This window comes from Tachysurus vachellii, chromosome 23 (genome assembly GCF_030014155.1).
Source record: "Tachysurus vachellii isolate PV-2020 chromosome 23, HZAU_Pvac_v1, whole genome shotgun sequence".
NCBI classification, from domain to species: Eukaryota; Metazoa; Chordata; class Actinopteri; order Siluriformes; family Bagridae; genus Tachysurus; species Tachysurus vachellii.
In genome coordinates this window covers 9,774,994-9,802,363 of record NC_083482.1, presented here as the reverse complement: position 1 = coordinate 9,802,363, position 27,370 = coordinate 9,774,994, and the positions used below count along the sequence as shown (strand labels likewise).

General features: G+C 38.0%; 2 protein-coding genes across 2 annotated transcripts in view; one reads left to right on the top strand and one right to left on the bottom strand.

Annotated features, from left to right (window-relative positions):
* The window catches only part of dpy19l3 (dpy-19 like C-mannosyltransferase 3), a 52,581-nt gene extending 29,067 nt beyond the window's left edge, over positions 1-23,514 (top strand). Inside the window, exons 15-19 of the mRNA XM_060858991.1 lie at positions 893-949; positions 1,314-1,396; positions 13,770-13,902; positions 16,662-16,820; positions 20,198-23,514. Coding sequence (XP_060714974.1) covers positions 893-949; positions 1,314-1,396; positions 13,770-13,902; positions 16,662-16,820; positions 20,198-20,386 — 621 coding nt within the window. The 3' untranslated portion in view covers positions 20,387-23,514. The remainder of the gene's footprint in view (positions 1-892; positions 950-1,313; positions 1,397-13,769; positions 13,903-16,661; positions 16,821-20,197) is intronic.
* A 634-nt stretch (positions 23,515-24,148) lies between these two features.
* The window catches only part of si:ch211-186j3.6 (neural-cadherin), a 240,406-nt gene continuing 237,184 nt past the window's right edge, over positions 24,149-27,370 (bottom strand). Inside the window, exon 33 of the mRNA XM_060858990.1 lies at positions 24,149-26,789. Coding sequence (XP_060714973.1) covers positions 26,244-26,789 — 546 coding nt within the window. The 3' untranslated portion in view covers positions 24,149-26,243. The remainder of the gene's footprint in view (positions 26,790-27,370) is intronic.

Sequence of the window (27,370 nt, the reverse complement as noted above, 5' to 3'; positions counted from 1 at the left end):
ATTAAAGCAGCAGTTTGTCATTTTTAGTGCGTGCTGCTGTAGATTGCATTTCTAATGACGAGCCTTTACTTTTCATTTAAATCAACCCCATTGTTTTGTTGAAATTTTTTACCCATTTGTATTCCTGTTTTAAAAACTGAAACGCCGATCAGGTCTCGGGTAGAGTTTAGGGGGCCAGAAAAAAGGTTAACAGTAACCTGAAATTAAGAAACTACTTAGAAATGTACACTGCAATATAGCACAATGTGTTTTATTTTAAGGTATTGATTAAGGTAATCATGATATTATTACAGCATTGGAAACCATTTTTAAATCTTATAAATCGCAGCTTTAATGCTAAAAGCGTGTTTTGACTAAATAAAGTTTTCCCTTACAGCAAATTCCCCCTCAATATTTTCCTTAAGCACCAAATACTGTGATTTGCAGTGAGTTTCTTCTTTAACGTCATTACCCTGAAATTTACAGCTCTGATTTGTAAGATTATCCGTCAAATTACAATGTCAGGATCATCTTTTTACCTTCCGTGCAGGGATCGTTGTACTGAATCCACTAATCCACTAATCCACAGCTGTTTTTTTTTTTCCAGTCTCACAGAGTTCATGCTTGTGTTACCAGATACCGCAATAACAGGAAGATAAGCGATGCAGTCCGTGCATATCTGAAACCTAACAAAACAATGATATAGATTGTATCTCAGTGTGAAGATGTATCTTGAGACTTGCATTACTCTCTTGTGAACGGAAATTGAGTTTCGGTGAATGTTTTCCCATGTGTTAAGTGCCTGCACTACAAATGTTCCCTCACTAGGTGGCAATGTAGTAACAACCTAAGAACGAAAGTGTATTTCCTTTCTTTCTTGCTGTATGTTAACGTGTTTGTGTGTTTTCCACAGCTAAAGTTGATCAGGTACTCCGTTCCGGTAGTGCTGCTGGCATTCCTTTATTACAAGGTAATACGTTTGCAGCAGGCGATCATTTTTCTGTTTGCATATTGTGCTAATCTGCCTGGGCAGCAGGGTGGCAGGAAGTGCTTAGCTCAAACAGCCATGCATGGAAACCTAAAGAAAAAAATACTAGCACTCCCCAAGCATTTATTTTTAAGAGGATTTTTGCCCCTGCTGGGTTAATTCTGCTCTGTCAACAGCAGAATTGCAATATGCAATCAAGCATAAAATGTGTAGTTGTCTGTGTGTCTATAGGTTTGTGTGTATGTGGTTTATAGTAGTAGCATTATCTTTGTAGGATTCCGTCTTTCTCTTTTTACACTTGTTTTGTGTGTTTGTGTGTGTGTGTGTGTGTACTTTTGTGCTTTAGTTCTGGCCCAAAATGACAGAAGAAATTTCAGAACTGAGAGAATTTTATGACCCAGACACTGTGGAGTTGATGACATGGATTAGGTAAGATACAATACACAAGATCACGGAATATTATAAAGATATTGTAACAAAATGTGCTGCAAATTTAATAGAGAAGTCCAAACACACTTCGTATTCTCTCATGAAACACACACATTGACACTTAATCACATACGCACCTCATAACTCTGGCTACAAACCAAATAAAGGAGCAGATATTTTTCACACTTTTATTAGACTTTCTGAAGTTATTTGTTATTATTAGCTTTTGTGGAGTGTGTGTTTTTTTTGACAGAGATCAGATGAAACATATTTGGCCTGAAGTTCTTATTGCTCATGTCGGTCTGTTTTTGTGTGTTTGTGTATATGTATGTGTGTGAGGGGAAAGTGAGAGAGAGAGTGTGTGTGTGTGTTTGTGTGTGTGTGACTGTGAGATTTGACGGCACATGACACAGGTTTTTTCGGTGCTAAGAAAATCCAATTTGTGTTGGGGATTAGAGTGTGGAGTTACCTTGACTGGTGCAGTGGTGCTAAGCCTTTTCTCCACGCTAATTACCCCACTGATGAAAGAGTTAAGCGAGGGATCGCTTTTCAGCAGCGCTGTGACTCCCAAAAGCTCTTTCTGTCTCAAATGTAGATTATCAGTGATGTCTGTTCTTTTCGGGAAACTGCCCTTGTGTTTGTGTGTGTGTGTGTGTTTGTGAAAGAGAGTAAGAGAACTAGCCTTAGAGTATAGAGCCACAGATCTTAGCTTATTCTCCTTCATCCTTGATTCCAAAATATGCTCCATATAATGAATTCAGTGTCGATTGGAGAGCAACGCTTAGACAGTTGAATTTGTGTGTATTTTTGGCTTGTCAGGCAATCTGAAAATATTGGAAATGAAGGCAGTGATTAAGCAGCGCAAACAAGTAAATGGTGCGTTTTGTTTTCCTGTCAGACAACGAAAACTGAAGACAGTCAAAATGGAGTAAAAATAGTTCATCAGCAACAGACAGAGGAATGATCGAGTGCTATGATAAGCTCTTGCTTGTCACATGTGCCGACAGGTAATTTTTGGTAATGGATGAATGATGAAATGATGCTCAGTTTCTCGGTTTTTGTCAAGCCAGAACATTTTTTGACATCTGCTTGCAGATTTAGCATGAAACACGATTCCTTGTTTGAGTCTGAGCTTGCGTTACTATTTGTGTGGAGTTTTGCATGTTCTCCATGCGTTCCTGTGAGTTTCCTCCAGGTTTCATCTCAGCTTCTAAAAACTTGTCAATAGATTGGAGACTAAACACCCTGTATGTGTGAATGTCTGTATGTAGTCCTGTCATGTATTCTATTCCCACCCAACATTACTGGGATATGCTCCAGTTCCATTATGACAAAGACCTGGATAAAGCAGTGAACGAAAATGAATGAATGAATGAATGGATAAAAAGTGCTCATTAATAATGCTTCAAGGCCAAACGTAATACAAAAGTGCTGACACTGTTGGTACTAGACAGTCTAGTCAATCTGGTCAAAAATCCAAACTCTTTATATCCATAGTTTAGTTTGCACCTAGTGAATGATGTGAATTTGAGTGCATTTTTTTATTTTCTTTTATTTTCTTTTAATTAAGGGACAATAAGTAAAAAGTATCTCTGTTTTACAGATTAAATTACAAACAAAACCACAAGATATAACATAATGTAACATCATCAGAAAAAAATAGCTTGAGAAAGATTTATCATGATCTTCTGAACAAGGCAGTTTAAAATCTCACTTTTACAACTCGGGAATAAAGGCAAAGGCCAGCTACGCGGGTCATATGAAAATATATTTTTTTTTTGCATGCTCAGAAAGTGATATGCACACTTCATTTGAATTTTACATTACTAGTACATCCAAAAGAGTGCTTTTGGAACATATGTTGTGATAATGAAGGGATTTGTGAAAACTGACACTCTACCACACATGTCAAATTGGTATAAAAAGAAATTCATTTTATCCTGAGGTTATACAAACTTTTGCACAGGACTGTGTAAGTGTGGGTGTTATGTATAAAATCTTTAACCAGACTTTTATATTGCCCCAACTAGCCCTTTTTTAATGGAAGACTTATCCTACACAAAAATATGTTGGGAAAGGTCTGTGTGGTTTATTGCACGTGCAGAAGATAAGGAGAGGGTTGAACATAGGAATTGCTGAACATAAGTGTGTTTAAAAGTCATCATACTAAATAATCCTGTTGCTGTATATGTCACAGTATGCCATACTGCATGGTGTATTATTTTTGGGCTTGAAAAAGTATTTCATATTAACTATATCTAGTGAACTATATCCAATATTATATTAAGCATTTCAATAAAGATTTACCATGAGGTCTGTCTTAAGGTGTTTCTGAAACCAAAATTGGTGTTTCAGAGCATTTTTGAGCCTGATTTGATTGATTTTAAAGTAATATGTCCATTTAGGATGACGTGACTAACCTGCACCCGAAGGATTTCTGCCCAATCCTGCCTGCTCCTGCATGTACTATTTTTTATTTGCACTTACCCAAATATGTTCTATCAAACTCTTTTATTCTGCACTCACTTTAGTAGGAGTACTATACTAATTGACATGCATTCTGAGATGCTTTTTTACTCACCACAGTACAGAGTTACTGTAGCCTTTATGCCAGCGCGACAACGTCTGGCCATTTTCTCCCTTAAAACGGCATTTTTATCTACAGAACTGACACTGTAATATTTTTCCTTCATTCTGAGTAAACTCTACGGACTGTTGTGCATGAAAAGCCCAGGAGACCAGCAGTTAGAGAAATACTTAAATTGGCCCATCTGGCACCAAAAATCATGCCACAGTCAAAATCACTGAGATCACATTTTTTTCTCTCCATTCTGAACATCACCCGAAGCTTTTAACTCGTACCTGCATGATTTTATGTACTGCATTGCTGTCGCATGAATAGGTGAGGTGTACAAATGTTCCTAATAAAGTGTCTTTTTCAAGATTTATAAAGATTAGTAGATGACCTTGTGAGAGTAAAATACACATATTTCAGTCGTAGGTCCCGTTGTACGCCTCTGTAGTGGAATTGATGGGGTATACGAATAGTTTAATGAGAAATGTATTATATCTGAACATCTTTTCAAGGATCAAAATCAGGGAAAAGTTTAATGTATCTCAGCAAGCACCTGTTCATTTTGATCTTCACACAGTTATTGTTATTTTTGCAAACAGAGCAGTGAATGAGTCAGGGAAGCAGGGGAATGAGTCATTAGACGTAAACTTTATAATACAGAGAGTATTTACCTTTTTCCAGGCTTGAACTAAAAACGTGTAAAAACAGCTTAGTTTTGCAGACATAACATGTTTACAGGAGACATGGCAAAAAAAAAAAAACAACAACACGAACTTAATGCTATATATAAACAGACTAATGAGATAAGACAGCAGGTTCAAGTGGGGTTCCAAGAGAGTATTTAGTGTGCAGCTGAAGCAGAATTAATACACGGAAGAGGATATGTATTCCTCACATTGTATTTATTATAGTTCTTTCCTTTCTGGAGATGAGAAGACATGAAGACGATGAGATGTATATACCGAAAAATGATGACATACCGTATTTGTCATTTCAGACATCCTTCTTCACTGAGGTGTCATTTTTAAAGTGGTGCCATTTATTAATGGCTTGTTGTCTATCTCCTGTCACTGAGCATAACAGATCTGCATATACGTGACAAGGTGTGATTATAAATACAATAAACATCAATCAACACATTCTAATCTATCACCAGCTGACATGTAGACATGTTTCACAGATAATCAAATACCTTTTATCCAAATGTAATCCAATTTTTATTTATATGGATATATGTACTTGCTGATTTAAAAAGATTTGTGTTTTTTTAATGTATGATTCTGCTGTGGCTGCCTCCACCTCAGAGATGAATAAAAAATCTATATCTCGCTAAAGATGGTAGCTTTAAGGTCCCAATATTGAGGCTGTTACTGTTTGAAATTTTCACAGTCGGTATCCTCCCTAAAAATATAACAGTTTCAATATACCTTTTAAAACACACAACCCAGTGCCTCCAATGAAAGGAAATGAAAGGAAAATTTGATATGATTGTACATCTACATATATATATATATATATATATATATATATATATATATATATACTGTATGTGTGTGTGTGTGTGTGTGTGTAAGTGGATCTAAAACTTCCATAAATATTCCAAGACAAACACAATAATATCACTAATACTACCATGATAAGATTGTGCATTATATTTTTTTAGGTCTGCTAAATTGATTTCATTGGACAAGCTGCATTCCAACGTACTTATATTTAGTTAAAAAGCACCGGATTATACATACATACATATATATATATATATATATATATATATATATATATATATATATATATATATATAAACTACCTCTTCTTTGGAAACTACATTTGCTGACAGAACAAAAATATTTTGCCAGTATGTCTCTGAAATATCAGTTACTTAATAAAAATTCTTGTTTATAGAACTGTCATATAAAACCAATATCACACTCGCAAACATGCTGTTGTACTGAATATCAGCTCAGCTATGATTATCTGCGGCGCTTAGCCTGCGGCCCTGTGCCTACGGCTGAAGCTGTGTTGATATTCAGTACAACAGCACTTATTATCCTGTAATATTGTGTAGATGAAAAAATCTTTATTAAATTGAGAAACAAAAGCAAAACAGAAGAATTTTTACAGGTACTTTTAGACTTTTGGTCCCCAAAAGGAAAAACCAAAAGGATAGATCAAACCTCCCAGTCGTTGTTCATTATTTTTCCAAACAGTATTCCGTTTTCATTGTGCTGTCTGTATAAGGTAAAAGACTGGCTGCTGAGGAAAGGTCGCTAGCTGGGCCAAAAAATAGCAAAAGGATTTCAGTGTAGTCTGTGTCTTGCACAGAGAAACAGAGGTTTCAGTAGTGTGATTTAGTGGGAGCCCAGAGGAAGAGGGATTGCAAAATGTTTGGGTAGTCACAGCTATTCACAGAAGACATGAGAAGAACTTGAATAAGGAACTTGTTTGTGGTAAAAAATGGGCTGACAATAATAAACCGAAACGCATGTGAGGAACCGTCTGATCACACACTGTGACTAACCTACATGATCTAGTAGTTCCTGTTATAAGAATTCAATTAACCAAGTTTAAGATTATTAAACATATTTCTATGCTCTAATTTTTGCTTCTTTTTAGAAATAGCTTAAAATTGATATTCTAAATGATCTGCCAACAGAACAAGACTATTTTAAGTTTGGAATATGTGAAAATGTCTAAAATGTTTTATTAGTCTTCTATTTGGTTTGTTATAATATTGTAATAGGAATTCCAGATACATTTCAGATTCTTTTCAAGATATTTTCACTTTTCAGATTCTTTTCAAGATGTAATGAATTGCAGTGCAGTAACAATCCTACACAACATGAAATGCATAGGACTAAGAATATGTAAAGAACCTACCAATTATAGAGGACCACGTAATAGAAGACAGGAAACATGAATGTAAACATGATTCATGTGCATTTATGACACTCATTTATGAATTTACATACATTCTGGATATTTATTCCCTCATGAAGATAAGTTAATGTATCAGGAATAGATTGTTGTTTATATTATTTGCAGCATCGTTGACTTATGCATTTTGTGGCACGGAGTCCTCACTCAATCAATCAATGATGCCTAGCTTTTCCTTTGTAGTACAAAGTTATGGATGTGTGTAATGTCTAACCTGAATTGAGCTAAATTGAAACTGAATTAAGTTCCTGTCAAACCATAAAGCAAGAGGGAAAACGTTATTTAATGAGGTCCATACCGCTCATGAAAAGCTGACATTTTTGGGGCATCAGCTTGCTAGCAGGCTTCATTAACTGCAGATATACTATCAGTAGCTACTCCCAGTAAAGCTGAAAAAGCCTTGCATCGTTCCTCTTTTGGCACATTAAGCAGATAATGGAAGCACATCTGGAGTAAGGACTTTGTCAGGAGTTGATTCAGATTCTGTCACTGTTGGATTTCACACTCGATTCCCTCCTCTTCACGTTCAGTAAAAGTTTGAAGCACTTTTTGAATTGCAGTGTAGAGGAGCCGCTCAACGCAGTGCAGTCACGACCTGTGAGGATCACACACGCTAGGTTAACTGTTATCTACAGCTGATATTAAGTCCTGTGTGTAGGAGCTTTGCATGAGCAGTGTACAACTCAGTGTAGTTTTTATATCTGAGTTTACCAAATATGGTGACAGATTAAGCTTTTGGAGTGTGTGAGAGAAAATGTTTCTCCTTATTGAGAGCGATCCATGGCCTTTCACTCAGACGTCCTCTGTCCCACAGATCAGCACGTGGTCTTTGTGAGCATTCTAAAGCTCTGTCATCTGAGTCAGTATTATCATTCCGAATGACTGTCTGACATATAATTAATTTCCTCTCTATGGTTTTGTGATTTTTATACCACACGTCCTTTTGTCAATATGAGGGAAACTGCATTCTTTCCAAGTGTTGCTTTGTTTTGTAATAATGAAGACAAATTTGTCTTTTATTTCCTCTGAAGGGGAAAAAACTTTTGTAACCCTTCGGAACATGGGTAATTTATGTTCTCAGAATGAACAAAAGACACTTTTCATTTATGCTTGCTGCAGTGTCTGTTGTTTTTGTTTTTTTCTTTTTCTGTCTTTTTTGCATTTCCTCCTTTGTGGCAGCCTCTTTTTTGTGTTTCATTCTGGTTCTCTGTCGAACAGTTTTCTTTTGAATTTTAAAGTGGCGGAGTAGCTGCCTCAGAAGTAACTTTACTTATACGATGCTCACATGCTTTCTTCAGCAATGGCTTGACTCACTTCCCTGATTTTTTTCAAATAAACACAGTCATCTGGCCTTTCACACTTTACAATAATTCTTAGCTACTGCCTTAAATGCCACTGAATCAAGGTTGGATTGTGCAATTGAGTTAATTGTGGTATAATTGAACCAATTTTCTCCAACTGAATTTCAAATTGCTCTTTTAAAGGGTGGCTTTCCCCCACATGAAGTCACTTTCCTTCATCATCAGATCAGTCACATGGCATTTTGGTGTTTGTTCTCACCCAATCAATTAGATAATATTTGAACTGAAGTTGAGTGATTAAATATTCTCTTCACTCTTTGTGTCTATTTTGCTTTCTCTTTGTTGCTTTTTGCCTTTGTGCCTTGTTGTTTGCTTCTGCCTCTCCTTCCTCTCAAATTTGATGGCTTTTGCTGACAAATCTCCAGCAGCTATGTCCAGTTCAGACCTGGTTGGTTCAGGATCAAAGCTAAAAGGTTCAAAAGACAAAGCTATGAGCATGGTCAAAAGTGATTGGTGCTATGCATCAAAAATGGAGGTGGCTAATAATTATTTTTTTTTTTTTTTGCATGGATAAGCACTGTTTGTGGCCACATAGGCTCACCTGCTTTAATTAATTAATACGAGAGTTCTACTCAGAACAACTCAAAAGGATTATTTGTTGCTCTACCAAGCATGTGTGTGGGCAGAACATGTGGCCTCAGTCACTTCGGTTCACACTTTTCTGAAAATGCAGTGCAAACAAAAACATTGTTCAGTTTATCAGAAAACTTTGATTTCTGACTGTGGTAGGCAAGAAAATGGAGAATGTCTGAATGTATATGTTAATCCTTAAAAAAAAATAGCATCTTGGGGCAGATGAAGTAGATCCACTCTAGTTAGTGTAGTACAACCCATAAATCCCATAATTGGTTAGCAAGATAGGGGTCATCACTACAAAAATACTATAGCATAAGTGATTCTCATACTGTATGTTGCAGCCTATCCAAACACATGCATTTTTATGAATTATTTACCTGATGGTTGCTCATGGTTAAGATGTTTTTGTTTTCTTTTGGTTTTTCTCTTTTTGTTTTCCTTCTCCCCTCAATTTCCCCTCTTAGGTTAGTAAATTGATTAGTGACATGCTTTCTTCAAAAACATTGTTTAAATATAATTGAACTGAATCGAACTGAAAAGTATGTGTTTATTCTCCACTTGAGTTTCAAAATGACTTTCTTATCTGTTCAGAGTTTGTGGCACTACATAAAAGTAGTAATGTCAAGTGCCACTGTGAAACAAAACAGCCACAAACTAATCCCTCATGGTTAAGTAATTTAATGGTAACTACTGTTAACATTCTTCAACTCCAGAATTATAAGTCCTATATCATGCATAATCTCAAACTGGTTTGATGAACAAGAAAACAAGAAAATGAGTATTATTATGAGTATATTAGAATTGTGTGCAACAGCAAGTTCACAGCATGCATTAGTAATCTGTAGACTCTAGAGAATGCTGTTCAGACAGCAGGAGCAATTTCCTAAAGCAAAGTTTCACGCAACTTGTTGAATCTTTGCCATGTAATATTTCTTGATGCAAATATAGATCCTTATTTAGTACTAAATCTGATGAAGGTTCCAATAAGTATGTTAGAATTTAAACAAATAATCTGAGGGAGTCAATTCTCATTCAGGGTAATGGAGAATAATGTCTGCCTATTAACTGTCTTTTTTTTTTCCTCTCTCCTTTCAACGTGGGCTGTACTGACCTGCATTGTTCACCTAACTGACATTAGAATGGATTTTCTGCTGGCCTTTTCTGCTGACTAACTAGAGAGCAGTGGACTGATATTAAGTGTGTAGTTGTGTTATGTCCACCCACTAGCAAACTCATTTATCCTTTTAGCTTGTGTCAATGGTCAGCCATTTTCTAAATTTGTTTCATCAATTTAAAGAGCTGATGGTTTCATTTTGATTAGATGCTGTTTTTAACATTGTAACTAGAAGATTTGTATTTCTGCTTAAGTTTCCCCAATTGTTGTAATGTTGAGCCCCAGTAAAGCCATTCATTCATTTATTCATTCATTCATTCATTCAACCTTTTTTTTCTTTCTGTGGATCCAGAGCATTGAAACAAAGGGTGTGGTACTGATTTATGGAATGTAGGGCTGAAGTGTTTGAAGGTCAGCAGACGAACCTCTCTAATATGTTAACTTGCTACTAACAACCTTTGTGATCTAAGACATTCTTTGATGATTTGTTGTTGCCACTTTAGTTTGCAGGACCACCTTATCTCCTCACTCTGGCTGAAGTCCTCTGCTAGATACCATCTCCTGCCCATGGCACGTCTTTTCCTTTGCTTTGCCACTGTGCCATTCCCATCACTTAGGGATTCCAACAGGTTTGCTTCATGTAGTCAAGCTCAATCCACTCTCACCCAATAGTTCTCCCTAAAACACCAAACCCCCACTGCTTTTTGTTAAGTTCTATCTCCATACATCATTTGTATTAAGTATTATGCATCTGTATTAAGTTCCTTTGCCTAATAGCATGATGGTTTTCTCCAGGAAATTCACTTCCTGGCTCCTTCCTCAGTACCATAAGGAGAACATGGTTGCAAGAGGTTGCAAGGCTTGTTGGTTTTTATGTTTGATGGAATAACCTAGCACCTCAACTTATCAAATTATCAGTTATAGGTTGATCCAAGAAATCCACGATCAAATGTAGAAGTCATAATTTTATGCATTTTGGAGCACCTCTGACCTCCTTTATTCTTTATCCCCTTGTTTACAGTTTTTCCATTTACTCCTGAAGTTGTGTTTAATCCTTGATGTTGGGATTTACATTTGCAAACCAGTAGCCTATCCACTTACTTGGTTGTGCCCAGCCTGTAATCATTAGTATAAAGATCATTACCGGTGTGTTAAAGGGAAAAAAAGAACACAGGCCTCTTCTTGCCTGACAGTGAGTGGCAAGGTCAGTGTTCTTATCCTGGTCTCTTTAATATTAATTCCATTAATCAGTTTTTAGAATGTCAGCGTGGTGCACACCAACATGAGCTGACATTTATGCAAGCAAATATAATACAGGAATAAAATATAAAATGCAAATCAGACCAGGGTGAGAAAAATCTTTAGTCAATATGGAGTTAATTAAACAGAATTGACCCTCCTTCCGTTCCCATGGCAGGAAGTAACCCAGACAAGAGGGTAAGAGGTTAGTCCTGTATGGCAATTTTAGGTCTGGAGCTGAAATGGAATATGACGGGTGTAAAATTCATCATTTACTTTGAACATATCACATGAGACACAGGATTGAATAGCTGTTCTGAAAGAGGATGCCACCACTCTCATGTGATATTGGCAGATAATCAGGTTGTTTTCCTTTTTTAATATCAGTAATACAATGACTGAGGCAAAAGGGAGTACTCAGCCCTGAGCAGGGAATTATGGAATCTAATCTGTCGAGTGGGTGTGTGATGAACTTCTGAGTATCATGTAAAAGCGAGGGTGCATTCACATATGTGAAAGACATGAAGACATTCTCACACACTTTGTCGCAGATTAATTCTCCCTCTGGACTGAGTGTGGAGCTGGTGGTGTATATGAACACACATCTGCTATTTAACCACTAAATCCTGCCTCCCACATGTAGTGCTTGTTGTGTGTGTGTGGAGCTGTAACAGCAGCAATACAATTCTATACTGTACTTGGTGGTTTGCTTCTTCAAAGTCTTCCCTCAGGAGTTCAATAGCACCTCGTTTTCTTCTCACATTAGCCAGCGCCAGAGGACAAGTCGCTCTCCCACCCACTGACAAATGGCAACCCCTGTGTAGTCTATTACTGTTAGAATCTTTACTTGCATTCTTCTTTACTCACTTGCTCTCCCTCACTAGCTTATTTCTTCTTCAGCCTTCTTTATCTCTCTCTTTCTCTCTTTCCTGCCGTATCGTTCTTTCCTTTTTTTCTCTCTGTCTCCGCTTGATTAGAGGTGAGGATGTCAGCGAAGAAGGGGGGCAGCCTGAACGCAGAGAGACAGCCTATTGTAATTGTAGCCATTTTTCAACCTTGTTCCACTCTGCCAGTGTATCACTCCACTCTAATTGAAAGCTCGTGTAGTGTCATTGTGTGTGCATTAAGTGTAGATGCGAGAGTGTATTTGTACAGTATGTAACTGTCACATCCTTGATTCTTCGTTATTGAACTGGCTGAAAGTCTTCGGAGGTTCTCTGAGGACAAATTACACATTACGCAACATTCCTCCTTTGAAATGGAACATTCTACCCAATGCGTGCCTGTCATAATAAAATATTCCTGCCAGCAAAACATCTGTCATGATGACACTGTCCTCTGCATTCAGTTGCTAGATGCTATCCATGCAGATGGCTATCAAACTAATTTTTTACATAGCAGAAGTGTCAACATCTATGATTTAGCTCAATCGTTTAAGATTTTTGAGCCAGCCCCCGGGTGACCCATCAGCCCAGATGGTAGTTAAATTTGCCTGATTTTAAGTGAACTTTGGCTTGTGAAATCTCATGAGCCAATAGAAATGAAAATGGGTGGGACTGCTGGAATCACTTTGGACATTAAAAAACTGTATTATTATTATTATTATTATTATTAGTAGTAGTAGTAGTAGTAGTAGTAGTAGTAGTAGTAGTATGGAAAAAAATAGGCATCTCTTCCACTTATATATGCTAGTTTTTTTTCTTGTTAGCAACACTGGCTTCTTTGCATTTTGCAATGTCTTGACGTGCAATTTAAGTTAAAGCTTTAAATAAAAGATTCTTATTTATCTGTAAGCCTATGTGGCTAAAATATCTGACACATCTGAAGCATAGGAGCCATTACCATTGACAATAGATCGACACACTAAAAGAAATGTACACTCTTAATAGAAATCCACTCGTAATAACAACCTAGAATTATTCGTTGTGTTATAGTAGAAATGAGATCCTGAATTTTTCAGTCACAGGTACAATTACTTTTATGTTTGGGATATTCATTCACAAAACCTTTAAATGTTGGATCAAACTGAATAATTGTGTACCCTTCTAATATCTTTACAGTACAAAGAAACAGTTATAGTTTTGATTTTGGTGCCTTTAAGTATTCATTATAAGAGAGTTTTGACTTAATGGGATTTCTCTGAAAGACTGCTTGTTGAAATTATTGTCACTGGTAATCGTCCATATGCTTCCCATGGGGTACATAAAGATTAGGTTAAAAAAACACTGTATTATTCCTTTCAAAACTGATACACCAGTTAGACAGCACTTACAGTAATGATGCCATGTGTAACCCTCCAAAGCAGCTGAATGAGCCTTAAAAGTGATGATCACTTCCCAAATGTCTCCAATAGGAACATTTTGCACATGAGTAATGTGAGCGCACGCTTGAGTGCGTGCCCTCCTGCCGAGCCAGTTAGCGTTTTTCCTTCTGTTCCAAATGAATGTCAGCAGCTGACTACAGCTTTCCAACACATACACACACACATTTCTATACACACATATACATGCACACACTTAGATGTTAATGAAACATGAAAAATAAGTAAAGTCAAGCACTCTGTTCTCTGCACAGCTCCAAGACCCCCAAGCGTGCAGTGTTTGCAGGAAGTATGCAGCTTCTGGCTGGAATAAAGTTGTGCACTGGCCGAGTGCTGACCAACCACCCACACTACGAGGACCAAGCACTGCGGGAAAGGACCCAGCAGGTTGCCTTTTTCTTCTTATTAATTAATTTCTGTATTTCTTTATATTTGTAGTATGTAACTCAAATTAATTTCATTTCCACCTGTTTTGGTTGTGTCCATGTTCAGCATTGAATTTCTTTGTCATTGATCAGAGTGGTGGTTAATGGATAATATGTAAGTTATGATACTTATATATATAAGTTATATTACTTATGAATTACAGAAGTATTTCTGTTCTTGCCTAGTCTACTAGAATGGGGCAATATATTCATTAAAACCAAACGTGGTTAGCTTTTTTCCACATAAAAGTTCAAATCTTCAAAGAAAATGGTGAAAACATCTCAAAAAGACACTGAAAGCAAACAGTGTCCTGACTAGATTTATGTCCGACGTGTGGTGATTAAGTAATCCATTCGTTTATACTGAGTGAAATAAATTGATTTCCATTCCATAGGCAGAACAGAACACTGGTGTACAGCTGAGGAACAGAGCTATAGAGAATGAACTCAAAGTCTGACAATTTTTATGATTTTTTAGGATGTTAAGACTGATGATGGATCAGAGAGGATCAGGCTTGTCAGTGCCCATCCTATCACCCTTCTCTCTCTTTTATTACCCCCACTCTTTCTCCTTTTGTAAAGAGTATGTGCAATGTATTTGGACACACTCAGTAGCACAGATTAATCGATCTGCTTCTGAGCCTATTAAGCTCGACATGGATGGTGATGAGGAGGCAGGTTGGAGCAGAAGGTTCCGGCAAGGCTGTGGCCTCAGTGGGCAGTAGTGCTTTCACACTTATAGAGCTGTGTGCGGAAGCATGACTAATGAGCGGTGTGTTAGAGGAAGACCAGACGCCCACCTTAATGACTGCTGTGACCTTCATCTGACTGGAATAACATCACTGATAACACATGATAACGGAAGTGCTAGTAAAAGAGAAGAGCCTTTCTCTCTCTCTCTCTCTCTCTCTCTCTCTCTCTCTTTCTCTCGCTCTCTGTGTGTGTATATATATATACACACAGTATCATACTGCATAAATATGACCAAAAACATCATCAGATTTTCATCAGAAGTCCCAAAAGCAGACAAAGTGAACCCAATCAAACAGGTCAAACAAATATATTATACTTGTTCATTTTTTTATTCAGGAAAATGTTCTAATATTATATATCTTTGAGAGGCAAAAGTATGTGAAGTATTTAATTTCAAGGTAAAACTAGATTTGTAAAGTTTGTCGTGACAAACTTTGATGTTGTCTTTGACGATGCGAGTATTCACAAAGGCCGGTGCTTTTTGGAGGCGAGTGGACATAAGGGTCAGTGTTACTTTTGGAAGCAAGTAGACAGAAAGCTAGGGCGCCAAAACATTTAGAGATAAGTGGAGACGAGCATGTGATGTCATCCGAATACTCTTGAGGAAGTTCTCCTCATTGTGCTGAGTATTTTGTGTTAGAAGCCAACATTCTGTTTTCCTATTTAAGCTTAGACAAAAATTTATCAAGAGTAACTCCTCCTAGGGCTTTCGAGCCACATGCACCAAATTCAGATCTGTTGTAGACCCTGGTCTGAAGTTTGTTGCTATTACTTTTCTAAGCGATCCGAGTACCGGTACTTCCGGTACCGGATCTCAAAATGGCCTTTTTTCCCATAGACTCCCATTATAAAATTTGGAGGTTTATAACTCGGCAAGCTTTTGAACTATCTACACCAAACTTGGCCAGCTCCTTTAGGGTGATACTCTGAACACAGTTTTAAATAGGTGTACTGATTGGCCTTCCGGTTGTCCCGCAGCCCCGCCCCCAATATATGCAAAATCAAAAAACTTTTTACAACATGGACATGTGACATATCAAAACACTCAGAACAATGATGGGAACTTCCTCACGGGTATTCTGATGACGTCACGTGATGTCACGTGAAAATAAATTTGCACAACATGGGCATGTGACATATCAAAACACTCAGCACAATAAGGGGAACTGCCTCACGGGTATTCTGATGACGTCACGTGACGTCATGTGATGTCACATGAAAACAAACAACATTAGCACAACATGGACATGTGGCATATCAAAACATTCCAAGGAGTGGAATTGCGTCAGGTTTTCGGATGACGTCACATGCTCGTCTCCACTTGCCTCCAAAAGTAACACTGACCCTTATGTCCACTTGCCTTCAAAAGGCACCAGCCTTTGCGAATACTTGCTTCGTCAAAGCCAACATCAAAGTTTGTTGCGACGAACTTTATAAATCTAGTTTACTTTGCAAAGGAAAGTTGTGGAAGGATTTGGAGCAAGCAGTTCATGTGAGGACACCCACAAAAATCCCAGTGTCCAAGCTGTTCTATTCTGTAGAATGGAATAAAATTCTTCCAAGTCATTTTGCAGGACTGATCAAAAGTTACTGGAAACTTTACTTCCAGTTATTGCTTTAAGGGCTCACAACAGATACTGAAGGCAAAGGCTCACATTCTTGCAAGTCACATATATGTAATGCTGATCATTTTTCTCAATAATTAAATGAAGAAGTGTAATATTAGGCTCATTTGTTTGATTGTAAACATTTTTGTATAAATTAAACACTGTTTTTTTCCCCAAAACTAAAAATTCTACTATCATCATCAGTCATAAGAAGAGCCCTTGAATAATAATCCATAATATCTTTAAAGGTTGCACAAACGAGAATTGTTGAAATAATTATTTTTTGGATAACTCTGATTCCAGGATATTTGTTTTCTGTAAATCATTAGTTCTTTCTTCTTCATTTGCTTCTTCACTTCAGGTGTATCAGATCTATGCACGTCAGTCTGCTGAAGAGGTACACAGACTCCTACGGGCTGCAGGAGCAGACTTCTTAGTGTTGGAGGACAGCATCTGCTACGAGCGTCGTCACAGCCGTGGCTGCAGGCTGAGGGACCTTCTCGACCTGGCTAATGGACATGTAGGTCATTCACCCAAACAGCACTTTCTTGTTCGGCAGGTTATTTCTTGCACTCACTACACACGTCATTCTCTTCATTCTTCTCTTTCTTTTTTTATTTCAATTATTTATTTTGGATAAATTCAGAATGCCTTCCCAAGCCAGCAGGTGCCCAGGCTCGCTTTGATTATTATTAGCTATTGTGTTATTTCTTGTGTGATTCACACTTCCATGCTTAAATGTCATGTTTTTTCTCCAGTTATTAAGATGCTGCTGTTTTTGTCCCTTTCATCATTAGCTTTGTTTTTTTTTTTAATGTGCAAAAATTAAACGTTGCAACTCTACGCATTTATCAGACAATGTGTTAAGAGTAAATCTTGTTAAGAGTAAAACTTGCACACAAGTAATAAATTTATTTATTTATTTTTTTCTTAATCGTCCTGGAAGCAGCCCATAGGAATGAGGAGAGGGGAGCGATTGCTAAGCGGGAATGAGGAGGGGGGAGCGATTGCGATTGCGATCCAAAGTTGTTCAGAAAAGACAGATAGACAGTTAGTCACTTTGTCTTGTCTTATAAGGTTTAAAATATGTTGAATTAAAAATACGTTTCACTGCCAATATTGTAAAATTGCAGTTTAACTAAAAATATCAGTTGACTATTTTTAAGACGTTCACGCCCACACATTAAAAAGTGACCTGGGATTTTTTTTTCTCTGTAATAAGGATTCAGAGCAGCAATGATGAAATATGAGATCTACCTAGTGTAGTTTTTCGTTAATAATGTAAGCTGAGAAGTACATAAATTTGCATACACACTGTAGTCTCAGACTCAGACATGCCACCTACGGGATACAGAGCATCTGATATCGTCTGTACATTGTTCCACTCACAGATTGGAAATCTTGAAGGTTATAAACTGATTGCTCTCTCCATTTCCATGTGCTGGTTTCCATCATGGAGGCAAAGTTTTGATCACAACAATGCAATGAACTTTTTGGAGGAACGTATAGTCACTTGATCTGACAGAATTTTGTTTTTAAAAGTAATTAGGTTTTGAATGAAGCAGTGGGTGTTATGTAAAAATTGTCATACCTGCCATTGGGTTGTTGGGAAAACTCCTGGTGATCTGTCATCGTCAGTCATGCCTCATTTTGCAACAGTGGGTGATTCTTGGTCAATATGCTGTCTTTCTGTTAACAATACAAGTAACTAATGGTGACATAATATTCTGAAGTGCCATATTTTATATATGCCACTGTGCAGTTGGAATTCCTAGTGCCTTTATACTGACTAGTGGCCACTATTTAAAGTAAAATGAGGTTTTAGGCATAAATATGACCTCTGCCATTCCCAGAATGCACATGTTTCAATAATCGTTCTTTTTTATTCATGAAAGACATACATAACAAATGAGTACAGTTTGTGTTACTTCACCCTCAAAGTCCCAAATATAATAACTGAATAAACATCCAGTATGACTGCAAGCGTTTCAATAGCCAGGGTTTAATTACAGACAACACATACCTGCATAGGTTTGGAACAGCACCAGGTTAGAGAGCTGTTTTGACATGAAAGGTGTCTTCACTGAGCATCCTGTTAGCTATATGATTTACAAGAGCAAGCTAACATTACCTCCAAACTCATGTCAACCACCTCTGATTAATTGTAGAATAAAACCACTGCTCTGAAACTTTTCCAATCTCTTACGGTTGAATATGTTGCCCTATTTCTTCTTCATGTTCTACATCAGAAGCTCAGTGCGTCAGCTAATTAATATTCATGAACATGCAGGGTCTGCTTATGAATATTCATGATTACTCGGTCACATTTATGACTCGTGGGCTCAAAAAATAGGCTACAGCATTTTATTATAAATGCGCATGATTTTCAGGGTAAATAACACTTGTTATATGTTTTGTAGTTACAGAGGAATAAGGCTACTGCCTGAAGCTAAACTTTTAAACTGATAATATGGCTGAATAGAGCTAAGCATGATGAATAGTTGCTAGAATAAATCATAAAATTGCATTAGGTGTCATTAAACTTATCAGGCCTTGCACATGCCACTCCTACTGCTAAGAGACTACTTTGAAAGGGTTTCATTACAGATTTGATGGAAGCTGTGCATCTCCCCTCCTCTGATGTTCGTGATTCAGTCAAGGGAAAAAAAAAATCCCTCCTTCGTTTGATGCAGCCAGATGAATCAGTGGCAATTTGGGTTTCTTCCACATGGCATGCATTCTTTATTATGTTGTCATATTAAATTCAATGCAATTTCTAATATAGTCACATGAAATAAAGTTTACAGAACTGTTCTGGAAAGGCTTGAAGGGGCTCCACCTTCGTGTTGCAGGGGATTTTATCATTCTAAAAGGGCTCCGCTGGTCTTTTTGATACATGGGCTTGCTGTGTGAAGTGTCTTATTGATGCTTTACAAATGATTTAATTGTTTGAAATTATGAGGCTTTTAGGGCAATCCAGTTTCTTTGCTGAAAAGCAGTAGGGATGAAGCATTTTCCATGCTAGTATGTATAATTTGATACTAGGTAGTAGCAGTTCCTCAGCATACTTTCACTTTTCAGACTAGCAACATACATAACTTTGCTTTTAATATACGGTATTGACATCATTCACATTTAACAGACTACAAATAACACACAAATACCCACTTGGCTTAAAAAGTGTAAAAACCTATGAATAAATGAATTTCTTGGAATTTACTTTTCAAACCCTTTAATTTATTTATCATGTACATCTTCTTTCTACGTATGGCGTGTTCCCAATTCATTCATAAATAATTCATCCTGTACCGTACCACTCATATGCTGAAAACGTTCGTCCTTGACACGACAGTCAACAGCTACTTCATTTTCTGAATCATTCTTACTTCCACACATTCCTCATTCCTTTATAATTCAGTTGCTGCAGTAGGGGTCAACATCTTTCAGGATAAGGTTTCCACTTTTGTTCTTGTACGAGCCTCTGGCTAATTACCTAGGAATTGTGCCAGGTCTCTTCCCTAAAGAGTCCGGGTTGCTCTACCAAACCTGGCTTGCATCCATACTTAACCTCTTCCCTTTTCATTGCTGCCTAAAGCTACATGTGTAAATTAAAGTGGGCATCAGGACTAAGCAGAAGTCACATCTAGTGTAAATAAAAAGCATAATAACCTGTTCACCTTAAACGACACAGGAAGTGGCAAGCAAAGAAGTAAAAAGCAAGATGGTGGAGTAGGATTTTTTTCTTCTGGAAAAAATCACAGTAGCGCAAATTATTAGTTCAATTTATTATGGACTTTATAATATCTTATATTATATATATATATCTGCCTGCCTTCACCTACGTAGCTCCATACTTGAAACTTTTTTGTTGTTGTTGTTGTTGCTGTTGTTCTCCAGATCATGGACGGACCTGGAGAGAATGACCCTGACCTCGTTCCAGCCTCTCACCCGCGGTTTTGCGAAGCAGTAAAGACTGGTGAGCCGCCGTATTCCACGCTCTTCACTCGTGTTTTTCACAACAAAACCTTTAACGTCTACAAGCTAAAGAAATCAAAGAAGAAAGGTAAAAAGGATGGGGGTGAGTAGACGAAGGACAACGCCTCCTCCAAATCAGCCACCCACCTCGCTGCTGCCTGTGAGAAATGCTTAGTTATCGAGTGATCACAGTAGGGGTGTGTGTGTTTGTGTGTGTGGGACAGATACCTGATTAATCCAGTGCAGGCAGATGATGTGGGGTGTATAAGTCTCTCTAAAGCAACAGGAGCTCATGTTTAAAGAACAGCACGAGAGACAGCGAGTGAACATGAGATGAAAAAACATTTTTTTTCCTTCCCCTTGACGTCTGTTTTCTGTCTTTCCTTCATTTTCACTCTCTCTACATGATCTTATGCATTAAACATGTTCACACATATGTTACTAGAACATAGTTATTGAAAAGAAGCATGTTATACTTTGTTATACCTCTTTGCATTTCCTCCATTTCTCACGTGCTGCAGGAGAGGTGTGAAAAAAATGAAAAGAAAAAAGAATCTGTCTAAACTATTGGGTAATTGTTGTCTTTACACTGTAGATGGATTCATAGCTCACTGTCAGAGCACGTTTCCACATGTCCATGAGCGTACGTATGCTGCTCTCCCGACCGTCTAACAGTGACTATTAAGAGGCAGACTTGGTCACGAGTGCAGCACAAGTGCCATAAATTCTTACTGTAATGCCTAACGGCTCTAGCACTGTGAATATCATTGCTTTTTTGTTCCGTTTAATTAGCAGGAGTGTAATTTAGTGCTTGGCACGTTGCCATGAGCGATGGCAAACGAACAATTAATTAGAATTTTTTTTTAAATGTACAGTCTAATGTGTAACTGAATGAACAAAAGCAGGTAGATTTAGTAAAAATATATGACATTGTGTGATAAGGCAAAATAAACCAATCTCCCTATCTTTGTCATATATATCTATATATGGCACCAACAGCAGATTCTGTAAGTCCTATAAGTTCGGATTGCACTTAATTGTCCAGCACGTCCCCCAGAAGCTTGAACGGATTGAGATCTAAGGACATCAACTTTTTCCTCAAACCATTCCTAAACAAGTTTTGCAGGGTGGAAGAGAGCATTATCATGCAGAAAGTGGCCAGTGCCATCAGGGAATTCTGTTGCCATGAAGGGGTGTTACTTGTTCTGTGTTTGGAATTTATATATTCACGTAAAGCTGCTTTGCAGTAATGTCACATGAATGCCAGGAACCAAGAATTTCCAGCCTTGCCTTCTTCCCATAATGCATCCTGGAGCCGGCTCATCCCCAGGTAAGCGACACACATGCACCCGACGCTCAACATAATGTAAAAGAACAAGCCATTCATCAGAACAGGCCACCTTCTTCCGTTGCTCCATGGTCTAGTATTGATACTCACATGGCTGTTGTAGGCACTTGTGGAGGTGTACAGGGGCCAGCGTGAGCTCTTTGAAGCTACACAGCCCTATAAGATGCAAGCTTCCATCCACTGTGTGTTCTGACAACTTTCCAGCATTGTAGTTAACATTAGCATCATAGCCAGTTTTAACCTTATGTTATGTAGCTCTTTTGAGGGAATGGACCTCAAAAAGCCTTTGGATCTGCTTCACCACTTGGACATCTTTGGGTAGATACTAACCACTGCATACCAGGTAGACCACACAAGACCTGCTGTTATGGAGTGGCACTGACCCAGTCATCTAGCTATCACAATGTGGCTCTTCCTATCTTTCCAACACAAGTAAGAGAACTGACTGATTACCTGTTGACATTCTTCACAGGTGGCATTGTAAATAAATAAATAAATTCAATCCAAGCTAGTAATGTTACTTAAATGTTAATCTTTTTTGTTCCGTTATGCCTTTTATGAATTAGACATTTGTAAACATTTTACTAGTCAGCCCAGTACAGCAGCCAAACAACCACAGTCTAAGCACAATTAAGCGCAATTTGGTTTTAATATATTTCTTGGGCTGATTCAGGACCAGGCTGCTACTATATCGGTCTATCGGTATGGATTGCAGTATTATGCTCTAAATCCATTCTTTGATGTTCTTTAAAAGTTGTGTAACAGAAATCCTCAAAGGTTTTTAGTGGAATACATTCATACATCAACATGCTTGGCCAGTTCATAAAGATCCTCAGTTCATGCTGAGTGAAATCAGCAGGCTGAAATAAAGCTCCGTTTTTTGATAGTCAAGCTACAAGAGCCGGGTGTTTTATTACAGTCCTCATGGCATTGATTATACGATGGAACATTCCAATTTAATGCTCTGAGGTGCTGATTTACTAAAGATGTGCATGTGTCAAAATGTGCATGCTGATTTAATAACAACCTGTTTGCAAGATTGTGTTCTTCACATTAGCAAAATAACGTGTTCAGTTTGTTTGCCGCAAAAAATATGAAGTTCGTGGTCAGTTTTTTAAACCTATAAGTGCAAAATACACAATGTCTGTGCAAACGGAATTATTTTACACGCTGTATGAGTTTTTTTTTTCCTGTCATCTTCGCTGTGGTACGCAAATGAATAGAGTCAAAGGGCAGTAATTATATTTGTGAAAGGCAAAATAAAACTATTCAGGAAGCCTTGATACGAGGAAATGTTCTTAGAGCATTTCAAAATAGTTAGAATTCTCAGAATCATAACTTAATTGTACTCCAGTTAGATTGAACCAGATATCTGCCATTTATTTGTAAAAAAAAAAACGATTTGGTTTCACATCTACTTAATCAGTAGAAAACAGTGTCATATGGATGTCATTTTATTTTGTATTCACATTTGAACAGTATTTTGAAATGTTTTTGACTCCTGTATTTAATGTGATGCATAATTACACACAATGGTTAAGAAATAACTAGCCAGATTAGTCAAAAAATTTCATATCACAGTTTGGGTTTTTTTGGTGTGTGTGTTGAGGGGGGTTGCAAATTCAATGTGCCAATTGATTGTATAATTGCTCATTTCCCTGTCTGAATTTATGCACTGATTTGGCTAACTTGTTCAACATACATTCTTATGTTTACCACCTCTTTTAGCCCATTTGATTAGGCTGAAAAAGAGAGAGAGATCGAGAAAGAAAGGATGTTCCACTTTCCGATGATGGCAAAGGGACATTCTGTTTGTTTCGGATCCTCAGGCATTGTTCAACGATGGTGCTAAACTGCACTAGCCTGATCATGTGATGTTATGAGTGTATGAGTAATTTATTCATTTAAACGGTTCTGTTTACCTTTAGTGTTTTGTAATAAAAAAATATTTGTTCACTGACCATTCCGTCTTGATTCCTTCATTGTTCAAATTCAAAACAATTCATGACATCTTAAATGTATGCAGCACAAGCAGGCACTAATAATATTGTTATTCTTCCCAAACGATTACAAAGTGCTCATTACCGTTTGTCACTCAAAAAGTACACTTTTTTCCTTCTTTTTCCTTCTCAGTATTGAATGCTAAGTAAACTCATGAGGCACAGACACACCTAAACTATCCTAATCAAGCAATTCAGAGTATATGTATATGCAAATGGGAAATGACCCTTAACCTCTGAGAAATCATAATGCTGAAGATATTTGCATTTTTGTACCTTATAGGCTCTTGTATTTTATGATGCAGAACTACTTTCTTGTTGCATGAATTTCTAGTAAAATTTTCAGCTCATGCTTTGTTTTTTCTTTCTTATTTTTCTTTTCTTTAACCAATTGCATCAATTCTCTGAAATAAATCGTTAAGAAAGAAAAACCAACAGATAAATAGCACTGAAACAAGAATAGTAGTAAATAACTTTATTCATTGAGAAAGAAAATGCAAAACGTCAATATATTTTCACCCACTGAAAGAAATATGCCTTAAAAAAGGAAAATGATATAATACAAGCTCACGTTCAACAGCAGAAGCTTGATATCTTGATATTCCTCAAATGGGATCTTGAGATTTCTTTGAAAAGCAGTAACTTTCTTTGATATGTACAAATGAGGTAAAAACATCTTACAATATGCAGTACTACATATTCACCACAAAAAAAATATGTCTTCGAAATTAAGATGACACTGATCTGTCGGAGATGATAGAAAACCATGGAGACCGTTTGTGTCTCTGGAATAATATTTTTACCTCATAGTTTTTTCCCCCTTTTCAATCGTGTTATGAGGATCTGAACTGCAGTCCTGTTTGATCCTTTATCTTGTCTCTGAAAATGCGAGTACCATTTCTGAGCTTTATGTTGCTGCCTCTGGAAAAAATTGGCACTTTTGAGATCTTTAATAAGAGTGACGACTTTTCCAACGACTTCTCCGTCTCCCGTGATGCTTTGGTTTGCAGCATGACAGTGAGCGATCAGTTCGTATTAGGATTAGCGCTCTGATGTCTTTTAGCACACTCCTACACACTATAGCTGCACTGTCATGCTCCACATTAAGAGCTGCACAACAAAAAACATGCCAGAAATGAAAAAAAAAAAAAAAAAAGGATGGTGAGAGGGTGAGGGGGGTGCGTGTGGAGGGCGGAGAAACGTAACTTCAGTATGCATAGAGTACGCTGTTGGCATTTGCGACCTCACAGGTGGAGGCTATATTCCATTTAAGGTGGGCAAAACGCAGCACAACAAACTTTCACGCCTTGTGCTGCTTCATGAACCCATTAGAATGGGTTGGGTTGAAATGCTTAGTGTCAGGAGCTAGAGGTTCGCTTACCTCCAACTTTTTATTCCAAATGTTCTGGGTTGAATTCACCTTTATATCGAGGTTCATCAGGTTTCTCAGCAGGGTTGCGCTGTGTGACGGGGGAAAAAATACTCACTTTCCACTTATAGTTCTTTTTACCAGGAGTAAAAATGCCACATGCTGTGCAGGTTTTTGTTAAAGACATAATGCTTCCTAAAGGGAGCAAAATGGAGTGGAACCTCGCTAGTCTCGTACCACCGAGAGCATCTCCTGCACAGAATACAGCTCCTAGATCCACCCAATAATGTGAACCAGTCTTATAGATGCATATAACACAAATATCTTTAGGTTTTTCATACAAACTTTGTAGTACCGGCCTCCGTGAAAACCTCGTCTACATCCTTTAGTTTTGCTCCGACATGGACCTCCACGTCCAGCGTCCCAAACACATTTGTATTCAGACTCTGCTCAAGAGCGAGGGCACAATTTGTATTCCCGTCTAGCTTTGGAGAAAAGGGCTGAACAATAAGCCTGGTCTCAGCCTCATTTTCTTTAGTGCTTCGTACTACATCCTCCTCATTTTTTTCCGGTCATTCCTTTCTTCCCACCATCCAAGGGGAGTTCAAATTTATAAGGAGAGTGGTGTGAATAAAAAAATAAGCTTTGACCAAGTTTGGAGGTGTAACAGATGAACGTTGTAGGTACTTTGACAGCATGAGTAGCAAACGCATTTAGAAAAGCAAATCAAGGAAGGCCATGGAGAAAAGAAAATAGAAGCGGCCATCCTTAATGTCCAAGCACTTTCCCTTTTTTATTCAAAACACTTAGAGAATACAGACATGTAGGACAGCGCATGAGAAAAGACCAGTGTGTGCTGCTTCTCTCCAATAGGACTCAAACTTAACGGATGCTATTACTTTCTGGCATTGTCACCCACGAGTTGCTGCTGAAACGTTTTTTTTTTTTTTGTTTTTTTTTTTCTTTGTAGGGCAAGATTAAGTGTCATATACGGACACTTATTTCTTTGACTGGCATTTCCCATTTGTGACTCATTGATAGTCCAGGGACACCAGGCTGTCTCCGTTTCATCCAACTCAGGAGAACTGTTTTGTAAAGAATCACAATCCCGGACAAGGACAGAAAGCAAAGCAAACCTTGTTCGGCCTCACAAAAAAAAAAGAAAATTCCCTGTGATTCTGGGTCCATCCCTGACGCTCGCATTTTCCAGAAAAGTCTTCCAGATTGTTCTGCAGCACATACAGAGTCCGCTTAGAGGTCGCTAGCCTCCGCCCTTTCATAAAGGGCCCGGAGTTTATCAAAGCGTGGCCCCCAATCTTTGAGACTCTCGTGTCCGGCAGCGCTGCTCTCATCCAGACCAGTAGAGCTAAAGGAGCTGAGAGAACCAGCCGGAGAACCTCCACCTTCGGTAGAGAACACCTGAAGCGAATCAGCGGGTGCAGAGTCTGCGTGTTGTTCGGCATCACGGATGATCTCGCACAAGTAGCGTGCCAGGTCCTGGCTGGAGAAGGACAAGCTCTTGCGTGCGAGCTGGGCTGTGCGTGTGGCTGCAGAAGTGGCACACTGGCCCTGGGCAGGAGTGTGGTTCAGGGGAACGTCTCTGCGCAGGGTAGTACTGCTGGACGAAGTGCTAGTAGCGGTCGGAGCTCTGGACGGCGGGTCTGACTGATGGAGGTGGTGTTGTTGCTGCTGGATGGGGGCATGAAAATGATGGAGGGCTCGAGAGCGACTGTACTGCACGGACTGGGCTGGACTTGGCTGCAGGGACTTCTGAAGCTCTGCCATGTCGTACGCATTCTAAGAGAAATGGACAAAAGCAGGAAGAGAAGAAAATGAAAGAAATAAATAAGGTTTATTTGACAGGCATATTCATTCATTTAAGTTAATATGGCATGCTTTCTACAGCTCTTCTTTTTAATGTCAGCATATGAAATATGTAACATAAACAACTCTTGATCCATTGGCTAATAAGAGCAGAAGAAGAGACACTTGACAGCATAAGAGGCTCTGTGTCTTCATTACAGAATGCATTATTCTGCTAAACATTAATGACATAAATCCTAACTCATGCCACTAATGTTAAAGCCTAGCTTCTATGAGTGCACCTTTCTTTCCACCTGACACAGAGTGCTTTTCTTGGGGCTTTTCTCAAGTGAGTCAAAGCTAATAATAAGATAGATAAGCAATTACTTCTCTTCATCTGATTTATCTGTATTTGGACTTAAATCTTGATAAGGCATGCCCTAAACCAGATGGTATTTATTTATTTATTTATTTATTTATTTATTTATTATTGCACAGCTACTATTTGTGTTTATAACTTAAAGTGTTTGGTTCTATTTTGCAGAATAGTACTTAAACTAGAGCTGCGTCCCAGA